Genomic DNA, 22,447 nt, shown 5'->3' on the forward strand with positions numbered 1-22,447 from the left:
AGTTCTGGGACTTGATCTCTTTAATTTTGCTCTACCTCGTGCCCAGTCTCATGTCTCATGCATCTGGGTGCTTAATAGATGTCATGTGAGAATCCAGAGATTTAATGAGTATCCTAGTGGAGAGGAAAGTAAGTCAAAGAAAGCTTAAAATGATATTCCCAAAGACCCCAAGTAAACAAGTGACGTGTTTGAGTTAGAAAGCAGACACCAAATGCCACTGCTTAGCACATCAATTTATGTGAGTTTTTATTGCCTTGCTATTTCTAGTTTTTTTTTCCCTGCACAATGAACAAATTTCAGAATGTTCATATGTGTTTCTTTTCACTTTCAGTGTCGTGAGAAGTTTAATTTAAGCACTTATGTACACATCCTCGTATTCGATAATTTCCCCAATCTATAATGTATTTTAGTCAATCAGTGGTATTTACTGGGGCAAATAGTGTAGTTAGCATTTTGGAAAATACAAAGCAATGGAGTTGGTAGAAAAGATCCCTGCCTATGCAGAATTTAAAATCTACAGAAGGAGACAGACATCAAAATCAATGATAGGTTGGGGAAGTCATAAAGCAGGTGGTGATGTGCATAAGTACTAAGTACTACAACTATTTTAATGTCTGTCTCCCCCTGTAGATGGTAAACTCCTTATGGGCAGGTATCAAGTCTATTAAATCTAATGTATTGGATTTTCCTATGCACACAGTAAGCGCTCAATAAGTACCATTGATTAATCGATTGTATACTCCTCTTCACATTATGCTCCTCTTCACATTAGACTATTTAGGAGAAGCCATTCGTCAGCATGTGTGTAGACCTTTTGTTGTGGGATCGTGAGAAAGACTCTGTCTACAGACGTGTTAATGTTTGACCACTGGTGCAGGCAGATCGCCCTCCTATACAGTGAGGAAGAGATCTGCACCCCAGAAAAGATTTACAATCATGAAGATCACTGAGAACGTTTATTAGGAGTTATAGGGAATGAAGAATTTCTTATCAATAAGTTATGAAGATAAATGGTTCCCATTCTTTGCAAATACAGAAATAGCCCCAGTTTGTATACCGGTGTACTACATTGAGACCCAAATGAGTATCAAAAGGCAGAAATATGCCTCGAGAAGCAAAAACAAATTTTAATTGCAGGTCTGTGCATTAAAACCAACCTTCCCTTGAAGTCAGATTGAGGGCTTAGACCAGCAAGAAAGACTTACATGGAGTTTCAGAAATCCTTGCTCTTTTGTTCACGGTATCTCAGATCCTTTCAGCTCTTCCCTCACTGCCTCATGTCTTAGTGATGTTTCATCTTAGGGCACAGTGCAACACCAGCCTGCAGTAGTAAAACCACACTGTAAATCACATTTTAAATTAATGATATTTTAATTAAAATGTCACTCGGTCACAATCCGATTTCCTTTAGGGCCTCCGTCTGTGGACAGATCTGCTGCTGATCATTTCTCCCCCCCCTTTTGGTGTTCATTCCAGATGTGAAGAACAGACTCCTTCAGGCCCAAGTTTCTTTCTAGGAATTCAGTTATGTGTGGTGTTTGTAACTAAGGAGATAGGGAATATTTTGAGACATCTGGTTTCAGCCCAACATCGCTAAATCTTTGAACATTTCACTGTCATAGTGTTGGCAATATCGTGGTAGAATGTGGAGGCTATCACTTCTCCCTTGTGAAATTAAAGCATCAGATGACCCTCTTCTGCATTTTATTTTATTTTAACAGTAGTCTGCTTTCAAAGGCCCTCCAACAGTCTCTTTGGTTGCTTTAGTTTCAAATACCTTTATCCTTGCAAGCAGAAAAAAGACCAGTTTTTTGGGTTTTCAAAAATCTTCACTCCTTTAAAGTGGCCCCTTGGCTAGCTTGAAAAAAAATTAATATAACCAAATAGCCATCTGCTGCCAATATCTATGTTAAGTACAATGTATCTTGGTAAGGAGCTCCCATTTGAATGTGATAGTTCTGAAAGGAGAAAGAAAATGTTCTAGCGAATGAGATGCTATAATTCCACCCTTAAATGAGAGAACCAGCAAGGAAAAAAATAGTCTTCACTTTTGCCTTCAGATCATAACCTTCAGAGCGTTCATTCTTTTAGATTCCACCCGCAGGGCAGTAATCTGTGCCTGTTGCAGCTTCTTGTCCGGTTTATGCAGCTCAAACGCCAATGTAGAAACTTTGCATCCTGAAAGGAAATCACATAGCTACTCGGGTGGTTAGAGCCAAACCATTCCAGACAGTAAAAAGGAGCTAAAAAGATAATTAGCTGACTTAAGCAACAATTGGTGAATGTTGATAAGATGGAGTACTGAAAAGGAAACAAGCATGCGGGGAATCACGGCTCTTAAAGCTCTCAGGAAGAGGGAGCAGCAACGAGTGGGAGGGTGGGATTTGGGGGCGGGGGGTGCACGGGGGGCTTCTATTAACGGAAAGATATCAGCCGTGAATGGAACAATCCTCTTGCAGCATAATTTTGGACCGTGACTGCAGCCCGACGCTTGCAACCACCGCCTGGTAAACTCAAAGAAACAAGCCAAACGGGAGCCAGGGCTGCAGTTGGTTTGCTACCGTGTGCCTCCGGCTTTCAGTAATTCCCACCGCCTGGACCGAATGGAAGCGACAGAAATATAAGATGTTAAGGGGCAAGATCTCATGTTGATTTTGACTCTTTCATGAGCTGAAATCAAGAAGTATCCCCACGGCTCGGCTCGTGACATAGAACAGACACTTTGAGTTTACAGCTCCAGTGTATGAATGGGTTTTCTTCGGGAGAAAGATTTCTTAATGATGTGCAGCCAAGAGAGGAAGGGAAGAGTGTGGATCAACGCAGTTGGAATGGCTTAAGACAGTGGAGACAGAAGGACTTAACAAGATGGTGTGAAAAGCCTTGAAGCAGCCAAGATGTCTGTTGCAACCCCTGGATGGACACACCAATTATAATTTATAAGCCTGAAGGAATGAGAGAGCAAATATAAGAAATGAAAAAGAAAGTCAAAGCCACCATAAATGTGGAGGAACAGGGAGAGACATTTCAGTAGTTTAAAAATCAAAGAGTGTTTGTTAAGGGACTGACTAACATGATAAGGAATATAGATTTAATGTTTTTTTTAATTGTAGTTAAATTGTTAGTAGCCTGGCTATGTTGATGCTGGGAAACTGAAACCTTTCCACAATTGAAACGGGAGAAAATTCATAAGGATCTGGATTGTTCTCTTTCGGGGACAAAAGTTCATATAACAGCCCTTCCTTAATTTTCTTGGAAACCTAATGGAATCTGCCCAAGAAATACACTTAGTATACATTATTTCATGACCACATAGGCAAAGGTGGACTTAAAAATACACTGTGGCTTCTGTTTTACATCGATGACACATACGAGATCTTTCTTTTCTTCATTTCTCTCCAGTTCTCTCACAGAAGATAGAATCTGGAAAAAAATGAGATGTTTAGGATTCTTTGATAGGGTGATGGGTAAGGTTTGTATCTGTGCTTGGTTCCTTAAAGAGGCAATGAGGTTATCGACTCAGAAACTGTGAATTCTCTTTTGGGCTGTGCTGGGGGTGTGCTCTGTGGTTCGAGCCTCGCATTTCTTGGGTGGAAAATCCTTTTCTGCAAGGTGTTCAGACTCACCTTGGAGAATCCAGTTTACCCACCTGGCAGAGACTCAGGTTCTAGTCGCAACCCCGCCTTTAACCTGCTGTGTGACCTTAGCTGAGTCACTTTCCTCTTATGTAAAATGGAGTTGATACCTGCTGTCCCTCCCTCTTAAACTGTGAGCTCCTTTGAAGATTAAGACATGTCCAATCTAATTACCTTATGTCTACCCTAGCGCGTAGCACGATGCTGTGCACATAGCGAACGCTTAATAAATACCATAATGCTGATATCGTTAATGATGATGATGCCTTCCCTTTCTCCCACTTTCACGCTTACAAAGAGGGAATCATGGAAGGGCCCATGTCCTGGCTTTCAGTAAATACAACACGGTCAGCAGTTGTAGATTTGCGGTGGTGAATCCTGAAAAGCGGGTAGCCTTTTATTTTTTCAAAAGGTGATTGCTAATCCCAGTGAACAGGTAGCTTGGCAGTAAGAAGGAGGAATGATCTTGCCTTGTCTTTGTCCACCCCTAGCTGGTCGGTGGGCAACTGGAGCATCTGCAGCCGGACCTGTGGCCTGGGAGAGCAGTTCAGACTCATCCACTGCATGCAGAGAATTCACTCCAAGCCGGAGCCTGTCTCCACCTCCCTCTGCTCACTTCCCATCCCAGCCAGCCGTCAGACCTGCAATCCCCACAGCTGCCCACCTGCTTGGAGTGTGGGGTCCTGGTCAGAAGTGAGTTTACTGGAGTTCAAGCTGAAGGGAAATACGCATGTGCAGGCTTGTTTTCACTTTTTGATGAGAAGCGGCATGGCCCAGTGGAAAGAGGGCGGGCCTGGGAGTCAGACAACCTGGGTGCCAATTCCAGCCCTGCCATATTCCTGCTGGGTGACCTTGGGCAAGTGATTTAACACCTCTGTGACTCGGTTCCCTCATCTGCCATAGTGGAGGTTCAATCCCTGATCTCCCTCCTACTTAGACTGAGAGTCCCATGTGGGATCTGATTATCTAGGATCTACCCCAGAGTTTGGTAGTGTTTGGCACATGGTAAGTGCTTAACAAATACCGTGGTTATTATTATTGTTACTATTACTATTATTATTTGAATACTGGTCCGAGAACTCACCTAGGTTCATTTGGTTGCTCCTATCTTAAGGCTCTAAGACAAGCTGAACGTTCATCGTCAGTATATTACACTCGATTCCTCACGTTCTCGCGTTGATTGGTACCTTGCGTATTTTGGCACCTAGCTTGCGTACTTTGGCACCTTAGCAATAATTGAGATGTTTTCATCTTAACAATTCTGGTTTTCGTTATGCGCTTACTATGGGCCGACCACTGTACTAAGCTCTGGCGTAGATACTAAATGATCAGGTCCCACTTGGGGCCAGTAGGAGGGAGAACAGGTTTGAATCCTCATTTTGCAGATGAGGGAACTGAGTCCCAGAGAAGGTAAGGGACGTACCCAAGATCACAAAGCAGACAAGCGGAAGAGTAGGATTAGAACGCGTGTCCTCTGTCTCTCAGGCCCGTGCTCTTCCCACTAGACTGTCGGACACTGGGCCCACAGTCTAAAGAGGAGGGACAACACGTATTTAATCCTAATTTTACAGGTGAGGAAACAGGCACAGAAAAATTAAGTGAATTACCCAAGATCACACATCAGGCAAATGGCAGAGGCAGGATTTGAACCCAGGTCCCCTGAGTCCACTCCCCAAGGAGCTTCCCAGAGTAGTGTAGTGTCTCATTGGCCCCTGTGTGACCTTCAGCCCCCAGTATTGAGTTGGCATCACCTCCACCATCATCTTAAAATAATATTTCTTGTGCCTCCTGTAGATAACACTCAAAGGACACAATAAATAGTGGTAGTACTGTTGGATGATTAGAAGCAGAACTTTGCAAGCATTGACAACAGCCTTTTCAAGAGATGTATCAGGCAATGAATTTCTGTTGTTTCAGCTTCCCCGTCCGCAAAAATACAATGATGGTGAATATGTAACAAAGCCAAGTAATACCAGATGCCTCCTCATTTTGCAGAACCATAAGTGCAAAATAATGGCTAGTAAGAGGTGAACTGGAATGTAAGCTCCTGGGGACCGCCTCTCTTAATCGCCGATATTGCTCCGCCGAACCGAAGTGACAAGGAATGTTTAAAGATTGAGTCGAACCCTTCATAGTTGGCAGGGGTCTGTGTGTTCAGGTACTTCGTATAGGGCAAAGTGGCTGAAAAGTAGATCAGCGTGGTGATTTTTATGTGTTCACACCGCAGTGCTCTCTAAAACATAGGCAATCTCAACCCATCGTCAGATGACGATAATGATTGTCCTTTCAGGAGTAAGGGACCATTTAGTGTGCTGGAAGAGGTGATTTTCCAAACACCCCGGGAGCTTGATGGAATCATAACACGAACCTCTTTTAAATGCTTCTTTCTCCGAATACTATGAACATACGCACGGGGATCCCTCACTCCTTCCCTCTCCTTTTTCAGTGTTCGCGAACATGTGGCAAAGGGTGGAAAAAAAGAATGGTTGTCTGCAAGAGTACCAATCCCTCAGCCCGGGCCCAGATTCTGCCTGATAGTGCTTGCACCACAGAACTGAAACCCAAAACTCAAGAAGCTTGTGTCCTCAGGCGCTGCCATAAACACAAGAAGTTACAGTGGTTTGTGTCTGCGTGGTCAGAGGTAAGGAAACCGGGACTCTCGTAAGATAGAATGGATTTGAAGGATGAAGAGGGTGGTAGCCTGGCTCACAAACTGTCTGTAAAAGGGAGCTTCTGGAGGATCAAAATTCTGAGGGGAAAATGAAAGTGCTGCAAATCTTTTTGGAGAAGAAATGGGTCAGTGCAGCAAGGATAGTCATTCCTGCTCACCATGTGGAAGGTGTATTTTTGAGTCACACATTAAGTTTCATCAACCACCCTCATCAGTAGACATTTCACCATTAATAGCATCATCTTCAAACCCAAAAGGCGGTTGTAATATACAGTAATATTAATAACATTACACTGTACACAAATGCATTTTTCTAGATATGATAAAGTTCATCATTTTTTCAGGAGTGCATTAATTTCAAGGTGTTTAATTGGGTAGTTATTTTAGAATTTGGGCCAACCAAATGTAAGTAGTTTTGAAAAGACTATCACCACCATGGTCTGTTGGAGGCTTTATCTCTCTTTGCCTCTCTCGCTCTATCTCTCTCTTTAGTGTTCAGTAACTTGTGAAAAAGGAGTCCAAAAAAGATTGTTAAAATGTGCAGAAAAATATGTTTCTGGCAAATACAGAGAGCTTGCTTCAAAGAAATGTTCCCATCTGCTGAAGCCAAATCTGGAGTTGGAAAAAGAATGCACCTTGTCTTCCTGTCCAAAGCACCGGGCCTTCCCTGCAGTGAGCCAGGCTCACGGGAGCTGGTATTCCTCTCCCTGGTCTCAGGTATGTGGCCCCATTGGATTCCCAGAGGATTCATAAGAACATTTATTGGACTATTTTGTGGTTGGTAAAAGCTATGTAGTTTCCTCAGACTTTCAGTCCCCAGTGGCCCATTATACTATTTTACAACATTTCCCACAAGTTTGTGTCTGTGTGTGTGTGTGTGTCTGTGTGGGGGGGATTTTTAGAGGGAGAGAGAGAACAATTAGGAGGATGTAAATCTAGTATTTAAAAGTCACCCAATTAAGGGGAAGAAAACATGCATTAGGTTCTGTAGAAGCAGTCCTTCCAATGAGTAGGTCTTGAAGGAAACACGAGAAGAAATGATGGCTCAAAAATGAATGTGGACGCTTGAAACCAGCTGGATGATCCCCGACGGGAGCTAGCTAGAACGGGAATGTGGTGGCCCTCAAGCAGAGGCAAACTCGGAGGAAGGGAAGGGAGGAAGCAGGGTATGAATCCATCTTTCCATAGATTTTTTTTGTTTGTTGTTGTTTCTTGAGTGTTTTCCCCAAGGAACTGTTCCCTCGACCAAAAGATTAGAAAGCCAAGGTCTCTTTTGGGTGGCAAACTGCTATCCCTCTTGAATTAGCACAGAGCGGTGTCGATAAAATGGATACAGTCTACATCATCTGGCTCATGATGTGTGCAGGACTCATGAATTAGGAAGCAGTGTGGCCTAGTGGATAAAGCAAGGGCTTGGGAGTCAGAGCACCTTGCCTTAGCTTCTCTGGGCCTCAGTTTCCTCCAACTGCCAAAGGGGGATTCAGCAGCTGTTGTCACTCACACTTAGACTGTGAACACCATGTGGGACAGGAACTCTGTCCGGCCTGATTAACTTGGATCTCCCCCAGTTTTTAGAACGGTGCTTGACACATAAGCACTTGACAAGTACCATGAAAAAATTTCTGGAGTCTTCTCCTGACCACTTATTACTAGAAGTGTATCTCGGTCACTAAGATGAATGCTTCGTGCGCTCACCCGGAGAACATGAAGTCTCTGGGTGAGCACACAAGTTATTTATATTAATGTCTGTCTCCCCCTTCAGACTGTGAGCTCGTTGCGGACAGGGAATGTGTCTGCTCATTGTTCTACTGTATTCTCCCAAGCGCTTAGTACAATGCTCGGCACACAGGAAGCGTTCAATAAATACGATTGAATGAATCCACCGGGCTTGTGCCTGATCCAAAGCCCCTGCCGTGTCCAGCCCTGAACCCAGATCCATCCTGTCCCATAACCTTTCCAGAACTCTGTTATCAGTGAGGAAGGCAGTGGGGAATCAGGATGGCACAGGAAACCCAAGCAGGAATGGGAGGGAGGTAAGAAGTCACTGGCAAAGGAGCCCAGAGTGGCTTCTGCAGGGATCAGAATGGAAATTCCACAGTCTTTCCTTCCCATCTGCTTAGCTCCCGGTTGCCTTTCCTTACCCTTGCCAAGAATAATTGTTAAACACAATAATTGTGGTATTTGTTAAGCACTTACTATGTTCCAGGCACTGTATTGTGTTGGGGTGGATACAAGCAAATGGGGTGGGATACAGTCCCCTATCCCATGTGGGGCTCACAGTCTCAATCCTCATTTTACAGATGACGTAACTAAGGCACAGAGAAATGAAGTAACTTACCCAAGGCCACGTAGCAGAAAAATGGTAGAGTCGCGATTAGAACCCATGACCTTCTGATTCCCAGGCCCATGCCCTGTCCACTATGCCAGGCGTCCACCCAGCTCCCATAGACTCAAGCCCTCTTGTCCGTGTACTTGAAACTGTCCAGAGAGCCACAACTCGAAACCCTCCTCGCTGTTGGGAAGGAATGAAAGGTGACCTTCACCGAATATGCATTTTCTTCCCTGGCGGCACAGCGCCACTCCGCACCTAATGCCGAGGGCTCGGAAGGGAAGCCTACCCCTTTGTGGTGGTGTTGGGAGTAACAATAGGAACAGCAGCAATAGTTATGCTACTTATTGATCACCTTCAGAGTACAGTACACTATACTAAAGATTTGAGAAGAACAAGAGAAGCGTGAGGCTTGATCCCTACTCACAAGGAGCTGGTTTAAAAAAAAAAAGTCAATAATAAATCTGGCTGGGTGGAAAGGATGATTTATCAAGCAGTTCTAAACTTGTCCTTCGGTATGCCTCTCTAGTGTACCTGTCAGCTTAATGCCAGAATTCTAGAGGAAAGACATCAAATCTGTGAGGAAAAAGTCCTTCAGAGCTCACTGCTGTGCCAGTAAAGCACTCCTTTGGTCTCCCAAACTAGTCTTGGGACATTTTGTCTCCAAGCTGTGGACAGGCGACAAAAACAATACCTGCCAATACTGCAAAGACATTGTTTTCTGAAACTATTCATTCATTCATTCATTCAATAGTATTTATTGAGCACTTACTATGTGCAGAGAACTGTACTAAGCGCTTGGAATGTATACATCGGGGACCAACTTTTGGCTTTGCCCATCCACTGAGAAACCACAAGAGATAAAGCCCACCATTTTTCTCCCCCTTGGAGAACTTAAAATACTCCAATTTTAATACTCCAAGTAATAAAAACCTTAAAATCTAGGAGGGAAGAAGATCCGAGAAAGACCCATAGGGGAGAGGGAAAACCCATTCATCCAAGTCCCTATATCTAAGTCATGTGTTTGCTTAGAGAACGGTTGTTGATTAACTGATCCCATTTGTATGACTCTCAGGGTGGCACCAAAAAAGCAATTCAAGCCCTGCAAGAGTTTCCCAGTAAACCCCAGTAAACTCGAACTTGAGATTTGGGGATGGGAAGTTCAGAGTGTCATCACACTTTGCCCAATATTTCTTGTGCTCCAGAGGGTGGGGAAAAAAAACAACTCCAAAGAGAGCTTCCTCCCACATAAGTTACTTGACCATCGTATTTTGATCTACAGTCTCTCCACACTTTAGAACCTGGCTTGCTAGCAAGACTAGCAACCAGGATGTCAAAGACTAATGCAAGTTATCCACTGATTCTGGAATGAACATATCTTTCTTTCCCTCGTGTACGCCTTTTGTTCCTTTGAACAGAAACCGGATCCTAGTTTTCTCCGTTCCTTTTCGTTTGAGTATGAACAGGGTGCTGTTGCTATTATCTCTTCTCATTTCAGAGAACGTGGAAATAGATTAGGTGGCATTAAATGATTTTTTTCCTCCAAATGTTATTGGTCAACCAACACACAAAGAGACCTTTGGGGAATTTGCAAGAAGGGAAAAAAAAAGTCATATTTGCATTTAATTTGAACCATTCTTTGCAGCTTAGCAAAGAGTAAAATTTATCTCCATAGCCTTCACAAGCCTGAAGATACTCAATCAATTGTCTGATAAGTCATTTTCTTCATGAGGTGGCTGTAAGTTTTCTGGCAAATGCTCTTCATTTAACATATCGTTTTTTATGGGACTTCAAGACAATAAATTATTTTGGTGTAAGAACATAAACTGATGTGTTGGCCATAAGCACTTTCACCCAATACTCTGGGATCGGGACTGTGGAAAATTGTCAAGATGAAATGGCTGTATGCCCAGTTACCCTTTGCACTAGAGAGGTTTATTCATGTAGCAGTTTTGAAATCTCCAGCTCTATCACTGGGGCCATAGACGTTCTATTGATTTACTAGCTTTATTCATCATTTCTTCTGGTGGGGAAACCACTGAGTTAGGCCTATCTTAAATCATTCAGCTAGAAGACGTGGCAGAGATTCAGATGGTTCACACGCTAATTTGGTCTGGGTATGCCCTACTAAGTGCAAACACCTGCCTGACTGTCCGTATGAATCAGCATGACGAAAACAGCGGTGTGAAATCACAGTCTGAGCGGTGTGAGGGGCTGTAGCTCATTCCAGACATTCTTCACCATGACTGCGCACAAGTTCAGTGGGAATCATGGATTCGAGGGGAAAAAGAACCATGTAACAGATGAGCCGTTCCATTCTCCACTGTGGCGATTGAACCGGCTCTACTGGAGCCAGAATGAAAATACCCTGAGTACAGCAGGCCTTGACAGCGTGAATGCAGTTCGGGCCATTTACAGGTCCTGACCAGTGGCACACACTTGTTCTAGATCCCCTGGATCCTGCATTTTTATCTGTTCTCATTTTTGACAACGGGAGTGATGTTGTCCTCTGCCAGAATGGTGGCTAGCGGAGAGGGAGAGCAGGAGGGTGACGCAGTGCAGGGGGAACTGAGGCAATTGATTGGGGTCGCGATGGAATTGATTGGGGTCGCAATGGCTGTACTGAGTTGGGAAGGATTTGCTTCATTAAGTGTCGATCCTCAAAACCGTTTGCTCCATTTTGGATTCGGTAACGGAAACCTAACTAGGCAACATTTGATCATCTCAATAATAGGTTAGGAGAGGAAATGGAAATAACTCGTTGAGGGCCTGCTGGGAATACAGCGTGGCCTAGAGGGAAGAGCACAGGACTGGAAGTCAGGAATCAAGAAGTCTGCCACTCAGTGGCAGTGTGACCTTGAACGAGTCACTTAACAGCTCTGGGTCTCCATTTCTTCACTTGGAAAATGGGGATTCAATATCTAATTTCCCTCCTACTCATACTGTCAGCCCCATGTGGGACCGGGACTCCATTTGACCTCATGACCTTATATATACTCCGACAATTAACACAGTGCTTGGCACAGAGTAAATGCTTCACGGTGGGGATTCCAGTAAGGAGAAATAGAGAGGCTTAGTGGAAAGAGCCCGGGCTTGGGAGTCAGAGGATGTGGGTTCTAATCCCGGCTCCGCCACTTGTCTGTTGGGTGACCTTGGGCCAGTCACCTAACTTCTCTGTGCCTCAGTTACCTCATCTGTAAAATAGGGTTTCAAAGTGTGAGCCCCATATGGGACAACGTGATTACCGCGTATCTACCCCAGCGCCTAAAACAGCGCTTAGCACAGAGTAAGCACTTAACAGATACCATCGTTATTATTATTATTACAGCTTCTCTCCCCATTCACTAAAATTCACTACCCTGGAGGTATGTAATATTCAGGGCCCTTTGTCCCATCTAATTGATCCACAAAGTAAACTATACAATCCATGTGCCCAGGGCATGTCAACAAAAGTAAAATGTATTTTTTGCCATTAAGTTTCATTACTTCCTAAGGATCGTGAAATATTTTTCAACACTTTAACTGTAACAGTGAAGTTCACAATCACTGTAAATTAATGATGAAATGCGTAGAGAATGGGAGGTATTCAGAAGAAAATGATCATATTACATTTTTTCAACATTCTGGTGTTCTGGCAAATTGGTTGCTCTAAATGTCTTGATGAGCAGGAAAAGGGAATAAGCAGTAAGTTAATGAAATCAACAGATGTCACTTAGCTGCGTAAATATCAGGAAAATAAAGGAAGCTCCATCAGTCAGGACATTTCAGCTGGATTGGAAAATACCACTAATTGCCGCACCACAGGGAGGCATCTCCTCCTGGATAACGTATTGGCCTTTTCCACCTCTAATTTCAGTGATTCGACCGAGTCTTGGAAAGTGGTCTCTCGGGCTCTAACTCAGAACTGTTTCAGGACTGTGTACAATGGGGATTAAGTGAGCCAGACAGTGTTGAATCAAACACCGACGAAAGCACTTTGGAGCAAAATCAGACCTTGGAAGAGGTTGGGCGATCTTTCCGAGGGAGGCCCTGAAAGATCTCTGCCCAGTCTCTCCGTCATTTGCCAGAAGCAGTTGAACTGGACTCGGCCGCTGAAGGTCACTGAATCTTCCCATCGACGGAATCAGTCCGTTCAGCACGGGGCACTGTGTTTCAGTCGAATCACTCTTTCAACGAGTAGCTTGTGTTGGGGGAGTTCTAGAAGTCCCCCAGTGGGAGTTTTCAGGAACCAAAACCTCTCCCCCAGAGTACCAAGGGGATTAAAACAAATTCTCTAGACCGGAAGCTCACTGTGGGCAGAGAATGTGTCTACTAGTTCTGTTGTATCGTACTCTCCCAGGTACTTAATACAGTGCTCTGTACACGGTAAGCATTCGGTACCATCGATGGATTGACTGATTGCTTGAAAAATTAATCCCTGGGAAGCCGAGACCAAAACAGTGATTCTTAGAGTGGTGACCGAAGTCTGACAGATGCAGTTCAAAATGAAGCTCAGTTGGTAGTTCACTAGATAAATTAGGCAAGGCCTCTTACTTTTGCCTCAGTTACCCAGTGAACTGGGGCCATAGTAACATGCTTTGTCTGAATCGTCCAAGTTATTGTCTCTGGAAATGCCTAATGTTTCCAGGGAAACATCACCTCTAATCTATTTTCAGCCCAAATTAAACTACGTGGAAACCCCAGAATACAATTCAAGAAGCTGATTGCGATTTAAGGGGCCCTATGATGAGTGAGCCCTCGTCAGATTCGGGGGCCTTACCGTCTCCCTAGCCCTCAGCTGATCTAGTTAAGAGAGTACAGGTCTGGGAGTCTGAGTACCTGGATTCTAGCACCAGTTTGGCCCCCGACCTATTGGCTAACGTCAGGCGAGACTCTTAATCTCTCAGGATGCAGCTCTTTCTTTAACAGTAGTCTGTGCCTCTGTCTCCTCATCTGTAAAATGGGGTTAAGAACCCTGGCCTCACAGGAATACTGTGAGGAAAAAATGAGATCACTGATACTAAGACACATTGGAAACACAAAAACAAACAGGTTCAGGATACCCTGAACTGCTGTTATTGCCCTTCGCAGCACCAACCCGATTACTTGGTCAGGTGAAGGGAAAAATGTTGGTATTTGACAGTCTCTTCCCCTGGGTTAAGATCCCAGTTGATTTACTTCCCAGGGGACCAATCCCATCAGCAGCCCCAGGATCAAAGGCTCTGGAGGAGACTGCATCACAGTTTTCTGGCCTCCACACAATCTAAGATAGAAACACTGGCCAAATGTTATTTGACGGGTAATTTTCACTCCTAGAAGGGAGAAATATGAGATTTATTTGAGAATTTGGAAACTAACAACTTGGATCTGTTAAGGGTTAATCTGCCTTTTTATGGATGACAGTGTATCTAAAATATGATGATGGTATTAAATCAACACCAAATGAATGTCAGATTTTCCATTGTTTCGGGAATTTAGCTTATGAGCTAACCGATGTTTCATTTTATATTCAAGGGAAACAAATTAGGGAGGCTTAAAAATGAAATATAAATATGGCTCCTGGTATTTTTTTTACTGTCTTTCCAGCCCCAGTAATATTGGGATCCTGGTCAGTAGTACTGTAAGCATTCCGATTTAGCTCACGGGCCTTCATTTTAGGTGAGGAGCAAGAGGTTTTCTCCGAAATATTGCTACTCTCACTTAGGCTCATTAGTCTACGGTGCTGATTACTAAGGAAATTTATTACTTAGTGAACTTTGCTCGACAATGACCGACCGGCCTGTTGAGTTTTGATTGAGGTAAAACTCCATTAGAAAAAATATGATTAGGGCCGAGTGTTGATTTGAGAAGGGTTGAACAGTGGGGTCAGAGATTGGAAGTCTGCAGATGTTTATGTGACATCTGAATCAAATTACTCTTTTAACAGCACAGCAAACACACTTCCTTAATTTTTTCAGCACACAATATGAACTTGGAGAATGTCTGAAATGCATCATCCGAGGAACAAAGGCCATCCCTCTCTCTCCAATGCAGAATTGTAATTATGCCAAAATTTATGGAAATAAGTAATATTTGATGGAAAACAGCTGGATCAATTGCATGTGACCCTGATAATTTGGAAATTAAGCATTTATGTGCCCACATAATTAATTTTCCCCGGTTTCTTACAGTCATACATTAAGATTAGCTTTTTGAGGAATTTTGCTGAGCTGTGTTAAAAAGGGAAGGGGTTGGATGTGAGTGAAAACCTTACAGAAATGTGAGAGACACGCTGTACTTCTCAGCAGGAGTCGCAAGTGCTAGACTTAAATCTTTTTAGGAGATCAGCCTTTCTGCTAACCAAAAAGGAAAACCAGAAATCTTCCCAGCTTGTCAGATTTACCCGAGTCCTTTCCGTTTCGGATCCTCGTGGCCAAGAAAGGGCTCCCCCAAGGACGCCAATTGTTATCTTGTGTTCTTCGGGCCATCCCCATGATGCCGATGTTGGCAACGGTGGCGCACAGAGCTGATCTCCAACCAGGGGAAGGGTGAGGGCCAGGCAGGTGGGATTCCCTTTGCCTAGCAACAGATTAAGAAGTAGCATGTTTTTTTCTAAGTTCCAGGAAACAAAGCATCAAAAATAGGCTGCAGTGTCTGACTTTGTGCAGGGTATTCTTTTAATTGCTAGTTTGGGTGTGGGTTTGGAGCTGATAATTTGGGTTTAGAGCTAGGAGTTGAAACATTGTCATAACTGCGACTGCTTTCCAAACTGGGTTTTTCACAGTTTGCTTTTTAGGATGAATCGATTGGGGACCTCTCCTATTACATCTTTTAACAAGTTCAGAGCTTCCTCCCATTAAATCTTCTTTTACTCCACAATATCCTCTCCCAGAGCTGATTAATCTCTCCTTTCCTTTTCTGCTCTTTCTTCCCAGGTAATCCCCTTTTCCCCCAGCAGTATTTATGTACAAATCATTATACTTCACTGCTTCCCCATACCTGTAGTTTATTTTAATGTCTATCTCCAGCATGAGATTTTAAACTGCTTGATGGTAGGGATTGTGTCTTCTATTACAGAAGCAGCATGGCTAGGGGAAAGAGCCCGGGCTTTGGAGTCGGAAGTCGTGGGCTCTAAGCCCGGCTCTGCCACTTGTCCGCTGTGTGACTTGGGGCAAGTCACTTAACTTCTCTGTACCTCAGTTCCCTCATTTGTAAAATGGGGATTGAGATTGTGAGCCCCGCGTAGGACAACCTGATAACCTTGTATCTACCCCAGCGATTAGGACAGCGCTTGGCACATAGTAAACATTTAACATTATTATTATTATACTCTCCCAAATGCTTAGCATGGTTCTCTGTCCTAAATAAGTGCTCAATAAATGAATAATTGAATGGATGATTGATTAAAAGCCAGCCAAAGGCGAGAGAACCCAGCTTGATTTCATGGGGCAGCTACTCATGGGCAGTGTAATAGCCTCCCAACCTCCCAAGGCACTAGTGTTTCAGCTCAAAGTGATTTGAGAGCTCCAAGAGTCTGTTGGGTAAATATTAATTGCAGTACCCTCATACACGCCAAAGAGCAGTTGCCTCGATCGTGCCCACCCCAAAGGCTCATCCAGCTTCAGGCCAGCCTAGAGAGCAGCCTCGGTTCAGGTCAACTCTTTGACTTGGAGTCTTGGTTGACCTCCACACAACCTCTCCTAGTCTGCCCCGGATCTAGAGCGATCACGGAATCTGGATCTGCTCTAGAGTGGGTCTGGCCTTTTAGTTCAGTCTGAGAACCCCTGCCTTCCCCTTGGGGGTGACCAAGGCCAAGTACATGCTCTAGTAGATCAGTGGTTAGATACTCCAGTCACATCCAGGGAAGGTTGGGAGTCGGGGAGACCACTGGAGGAATGTCCAGAATCCCACCCCAGGAGAATAAGAGGAATTCAGGTGGCAGATTCAGCCCAAGGAACCATCCCTACAAACCAAAGTCATAATCTCTTCTCCCTATCCTTCACTGTGAAAGCCGTGAATTAGGAAAGTGGGGTGAACCGGTGAATGGAGCTGGCGATTTCAAGCTCTTAGACTCCCCACCATCCCACGGAGGTTCCAATCCCCGAGTTCACCTTGGCAAAATTGCCTCCACTTATCCCCCAACGATGATTCTTCTCGCCTACAGTCTCTGCATTTCATTGGGCACTCTGGTTTCTGCATCATCATCTGCTATTCTTTCTCTGAACTGTTGAGCAGCTGCATCGTTCCAAGCCAGCCTTGGGGAGGTGTGGTATCCATATGGTTTTCCTGCCTTCTTGGCCATTGTGAAAAATCACCTGATGCCTGTCAAGTGCCTTTGAAACCTAGGTGAAGGAGTCAAAAGAAGTACAACCGGTGTTGTAATTTCTCCATTCAGATGACAGCTCCAGTTCCCTAATCCACCACAGGAGGAGGGAGGGAAAGCAGCCCAAGTGTGCTCTCTACCTCCTAAGCATAAGAAATACAGCCTCCACAGTACAGATTGGAAAATGGGTTTGTAAATGTCAGGATAGAAGCCAACTCTTATTTACCATGCCTGTGGTTACCAACTTAAATAAAGTCCAACCGGTGGCAAGTGAACTAATTCATATTAATAATGACGGTATTTGTTAAGTGCTCACTATGTGCCAAGCACTGTTCTAAGCGCTGGGGGATATACAAGGTAATCAGGTTGTCCCCACGTGGGGCTCACAGTCTTAATCCCCATTTTACAGATGAGGTAACTGAGGCAAAGAGAAGTGAAGTGACTTGCCCAAAATCCCACAGCTGACAAGTGGTGGTCGGGACTAGAACTCCCAAGCCCGTGCTCTTTCCATTAAGCCACGCTGCTTTCCCGCCCACCATTCGTGGCTCCGCTACTCTTAAGCATCTAGAACTAAAACCAAAGCCTCTAGCTTCAAAAAGGAAGATTTTTCCCCACATGGTTTCCTCTGTTAAAGATCATGGCAGAATACAGGACATTGTGGAGAAAATACATCCATAGGGTCGCTATGAATCGGAAACGACTCGACGGCACCTGATAATGGTGTTTCCTCAGGCATCTTCAAAGTTCCTTCTCCTTTCTCCAGCGAATAATTAGAATTTCAGGGAGGCAGTATTCTTAAGAAGTGTTTTCTTTGTTTTTCAGAGAATGCCACCAAATCCCAAACTAGTGTAAATAAGAGGTTGCATTTTGCTATCTTAGAGCAACTTCAGTCTCGTGATTGCATTGATGTCATCAGAAATTGTCCTTGTATAAAGCTCTTCGGGCCACTGTGAAGGTGTGCGTGTGTATGTGTGTGTGTGTGTCCTCCTAGGATATTGTAGCTACAGCTAGTGATAGTGGGAGGAGACGAGCAGAACACTAAGGGGTGCCATGGCGGCAGAAGTCCCCAGGGCTGGAACCAAGTAGCCGTAGTAGAAGGAAGGAAAGTCACGGTGGGGAGTTGGCGGTGGTCGCAGGAAGGGGATAGCAGCAAGAACTCTGGTGGGATCAGCACAGAGGAGGTCGGACAGGCTGGTGAGGGAGGAGAAGGGCCGATAAAAGTCCTGTTATTCCGCCACGTCTCCCCTCAGCTTACTAATCACAGTATGTGGTATTCGTTGAGGGCCTACTATCTCCCAAGCCCTGTGCTAAGCCGCGGGGTAGGTTTGCTACAATAGGACCCGGTCCCTGTCCCGCATGGGGCTCGGAGGGGCCGGATTTTCTCGGCCCAGAGTCACAGGATCCGGATTGGTCAGAACCCCCTGACCCGTGCTGCGTTTCATCTATGAAATGATCTCCCCGACCTCGAACGGCTCTTTCACGCTCGAGGTGTCGGGGGATTTGACAAGGGAGGAGTGTGACCTCTTGGATGATTTGTTCTTCCCAGTGCACGGCGACATGCGGCGGTGGGGTTCAGGTGCGATCCGTGCAATGCTTAGCGAGCGGCAGGCCTGCGATAGGCTGCTTTCTGCACCAGAAGCCGATCTCCTCCCAAGCCTGCCACACCCACTTCTGCCCCATCCCGGAGAAAAAAGGTAAACCCGACGGAGGCCGCCCGGCATTTCAGTGGCAGGATACAGGCCATTTCCTCGGCAAATTCTAATCCCGCTTCTGCAGCTGTTGAAAGTAGGAGCCCCTAAGCGATGCGAGTCAGATATAGAGAATTTGGGGGGGCTCTGAGTTTCAAGGGAGCCTCCATGTGGACGACTCTTCCACCTTCCCCACTACACTCTTTCTCCAGATACCCTTTCGAGTCTCTCTCTCTGAGAGTCCCTCTGGAACGGTGATGTTCGGAAGTACCCCAGGCATAAACTGGGGACCCTTCCCTAAAACCTCATTGAAATGGATGATTCTTGGTAGAAAATATCTAACGTGAGCAAGGAGGAGCCTATTCCACACCTTTGTCGTTCCTTAAGTATAACTCATCTTAGCCCGTTGACAAAATTGACTTCCTTTCTTCTGACTCACTACATCCTCCCAGGGGGAACTTGAGCATGTCCTCGGTGAATCCCCAAAGCGCTCAGGGCAAGTCAGTTTGTCCATCTGAGGTTTTCTGAGAAGAAATATAGCTAGCGGGCGATCAGTCGCTAAGGTTAACCTGGAAGATTAAACTAACAGAGGTCCAGGCACAGAAGCTCCAGCGTTTAGGTGAGAGTATTGTTTTATTAACAAAAACTGGAGAAACCCCCAACTTTGTGAAGGCGGAAATTGCCAAGGAAGTTCTCCTGGATGTGAAAAGGGGCTGCTATCGCAGCAGAGCCATATCTAGGCCCAAAGCCCCGCCGGCAAAAGCCCCCCGTGCTGCTAGGCCAGCGTAATTTAACTTCGTGGATGGGGGTCTGTCACTGCCTTGGGTAAGATTGGCTAAAAATCACCTTTCCTCTTTCAGACGCCTTCTGCCGAGACTACTTCAACTGGTGCTATCTGGTGCCTCAGCACGGCGTGTGCAACCACAAGTTTTATGGCAAACAATGCTGCAAATCTTGTTCCAAATCTAACTTGTAAAGGAGAACTGGTTCCCACGATGGGGAGAATATATATTTTCAGTACAAAATGATCTGCACATTCTGAACTGGGCTGTGCCCAAAGAAGAGAAAAATCCCAAGAATAACTTTCTTTGGTTGTCTGACTTCTGACTTGCTTTTTGTCTTGACCTGAACGCTCTCACCCCCGCCCCCTCCAGACCCACATGCGCGCACACACACACACACGGTATTGTGCTATTTAAACATGGAAGCCTTATAAAACTCTTTTGCAGTATTGTAGCAGAAGGCAAGCCTAGCAGCACCGCGATCCTGCTCCAAAGGAGAAAATGAAAAGAGCAGCATCGCGGAAGAATGGGGTTTGTGCAAAAAAGAACCCTATCTCTCCCCCTGACTCCCAACCCCAAACCTTCCCGCCTTCCCCATTCTATCCATGTTGAACTCATACAGGCGCAGGGTTCTTAAGAAGCAAAAATACGCCAAAAGAAGTACGCAAAACCCTCCGGCACGGGCATATCCTTTCACGTCTCATCCCACTGAAACGGAGAGGCTGCTTCAGAGAGACACGGGTCTCGCTCAGGAACAAATGTCCTTAACAATCCAGCATTGAGAAGCAAATTCTTCCACAGTTGTTTGCCGACTGCCCTTTATACCTGTCAGTGGCCGTGTCTTTTATTTTATCTTCTGAGGACCTTTAAATTTCCACCTGCACACTGGAGTCCCTTCCGCCAGAGAAGGATCGGACTTAGCAGCTCGGCGTCTCGTTCTTACGTTGTGGATGTGGGAAGAGGAAAACAAACTCTTTTTGAAGGTGCTTTCTTCCCTTCCAGACTCACGAGCCAGACAAGAGTATTCTTCTAGTTTATTTTTTATAATCTATCTGTTATTCACAAATGAATGTTCTATTTAAACCTGTTTCTTTATGCTTTGCCATGACTATAAAAGGTGTTTTGTGTCAATTTTATTTTCTAATAGCTGGTTATCCCCAAATCATGCTGTTCTTATTAAAAATTATGGTACTACTACAATAGATTTCAGCTAAATAACCAACTTTATAGATCTAAAACCTGTGTTTCGTGAGTGAGTGTGTTGGGTTCTTTTTTAAAATACCCATTCAGAATGAAAGCCGACGTTTTATGAATGACCAAGGCACGCGTCATTATACTTCATCATACTGCGATTCAATATTGGGGCTGGCTCAAATCGAATTTTTATTTTGTGCAGCTCCACTCTAAATGAGCACCTGAATATTTATGTTTCTGAAATTTTATAATAAATTTTTTATTATATTTGTTTCTGTACTCTCTTCATTTCTTCATCCCCCCCCCCAGTATATTTTCTGCTAGCTTATTTTGATTCAATCCTATAACTTCCTGTTTTTCATCCTAAGTGTTTGCTGGTCTGATTTTTTCCATCCCTCCTTTAGAAAGCCAGGCAACACTGCCTGGATTTAAAATGACTTGCTAATTCGATGAGGGTGCTATTGATCCTTTCATCCGGGTGATCAAAATGCAAGCAGTAGAACGGTTTCAGGTAGAGTATTTTCCCAAGTGCTTAGTACAGTGTTCTGCACACAGTACATGCTCGAAAAGTATTATCGACGATGATGCCGGAGAGCCACCGATTCTTTAAAAATGCCGCTTCCACTCTCTGGCCTGTCCCAAGTTCCTGGTTGACATAGATCCAGAAAGGAGCACACCCTTAGCCTGGCTCTCCACCCCCGACTTATGTACACAAGGCATTTTTTGCCTAGCATAGGGTCTGTGAAGGCAGGATAGGGTTGGAGATAACCAGAAGATTTCCCTGGGGGTATGATTTGTCTCCATTCGACAGGAAACCTGAGACACAAAACGACATTAGTCTGATTTTTTGAAGACTCAGGTAATGGATAGTGTGTCTGGTCAGCAAAATGATACAGAAGCAGATAGAGAAGCACTCCTGCCCTGCTCTGGGCTATATTAACAACAGAAAGCGTCCCAGGCATGATTTATCTCTAAGCCCCGACCCTTTTCTGGAGCTGACATCAGAGTGTCTCTGTGACAACACAGCGTCACTTCAGTGGGGGTGAGAGAGGACGAGAAACCCACACTTTCACTCCAAGCATTACAATCTAAAGGAGTTTCCCTGTTGTTGGAATTCATTTAAGTGGTACTTAAAAGCAGTTATTACGTTCCAGCAATGGGACCGAAACAAGATAATCCCATCCGACAGCGTCACTATCCCACACGGGCCTCATGGTTTATTCCCATTTCTCAGATGTTGGAGCTGAGGCACAGAGGAGTTAAATGTCCGATCCCAGTCACGTAGCAGACAAGCGTCTGAATGAAATGGCTTCTCTTGTCTTTAGTGTGCTAGGCCACACCGCCTTCCTGTGATGACTGTTATTCACCAAGTATTATGGGTAAAATGTAAGAGTTTTAAATTCTAATTGATTTGAGTCCTAATGAAGAATATTGGCATATCCTAATTTAGGCCCTCTGATGGATGAGGAAGTGACGTCGGACACCTGAAGGTCGGTCTGCCCCAGTTGCCATAATCTTCCATCAGCCATTGTTGAAGGAGCGCAGCTTAGCGGAAAGAGCGTGGGCTTGGGAGTCAGAGATCGTGAGTTCTAATCCCGGCTCTGTCACTCGTCAGCTGTGTGACTTTGGGCAAGTCACTTAACTTCTCTCTGCCTCAGTTCCCTCAGCTGTAAAATAGGATTTAAGACTGTGAGCCCCACATGAGACAACCTGATAACCTTGTATCTACCCCAGCGCTTAGAACAGTGTTTGGCACATAGTAAGAGCTTAACGAGTACCGTCATTATTATTATTATTAGTCATTCATTCAATCTTTTGAGCACTTACTATGTGTGGAGCAATGGACTGGGAGATTAAGATAATATGTTGA

At 44.7% G+C, this 22,447-nt stretch overlaps 1 protein-coding gene across 1 annotated transcript in view; it reads left to right on the forward strand.

The window, feature by feature from the left end:
• ADAMTS16 (ADAM metallopeptidase with thrombospondin type 1 motif 16) overlaps positions 1-20,802 on the forward strand; it is a 136,788-nt gene extending 115,986 nt beyond the window's left edge. The window contains exons 19-23 of the mRNA XM_007655522.3: positions 4,124-4,325; positions 6,079-6,273; positions 6,796-7,020; positions 18,460-18,607; positions 19,462-20,802. Coding sequence (XP_007653712.2) covers positions 4,124-4,325; positions 6,079-6,273; positions 6,796-7,020; positions 18,460-18,607; positions 19,462-19,577 — 886 coding nt within the window. The 3' untranslated portion in view covers positions 19,578-20,802. The remainder of the gene's footprint in view (positions 1-4,123; positions 4,326-6,078; positions 6,274-6,795; positions 7,021-18,459; positions 18,608-19,461) is intronic.
• Positions 20,803-22,447: the final 1,645 nt, after the last annotated feature.

The sequence above is a fragment of the Ornithorhynchus anatinus genome, chromosome X3 (genome assembly GCF_004115215.2).
Source record: "Ornithorhynchus anatinus isolate Pmale09 chromosome X3, mOrnAna1.pri.v4, whole genome shotgun sequence".
In the NCBI taxonomy this organism is placed as follows: domain Eukaryota; kingdom Metazoa; phylum Chordata; class Mammalia; order Monotremata; family Ornithorhynchidae; genus Ornithorhynchus; species Ornithorhynchus anatinus.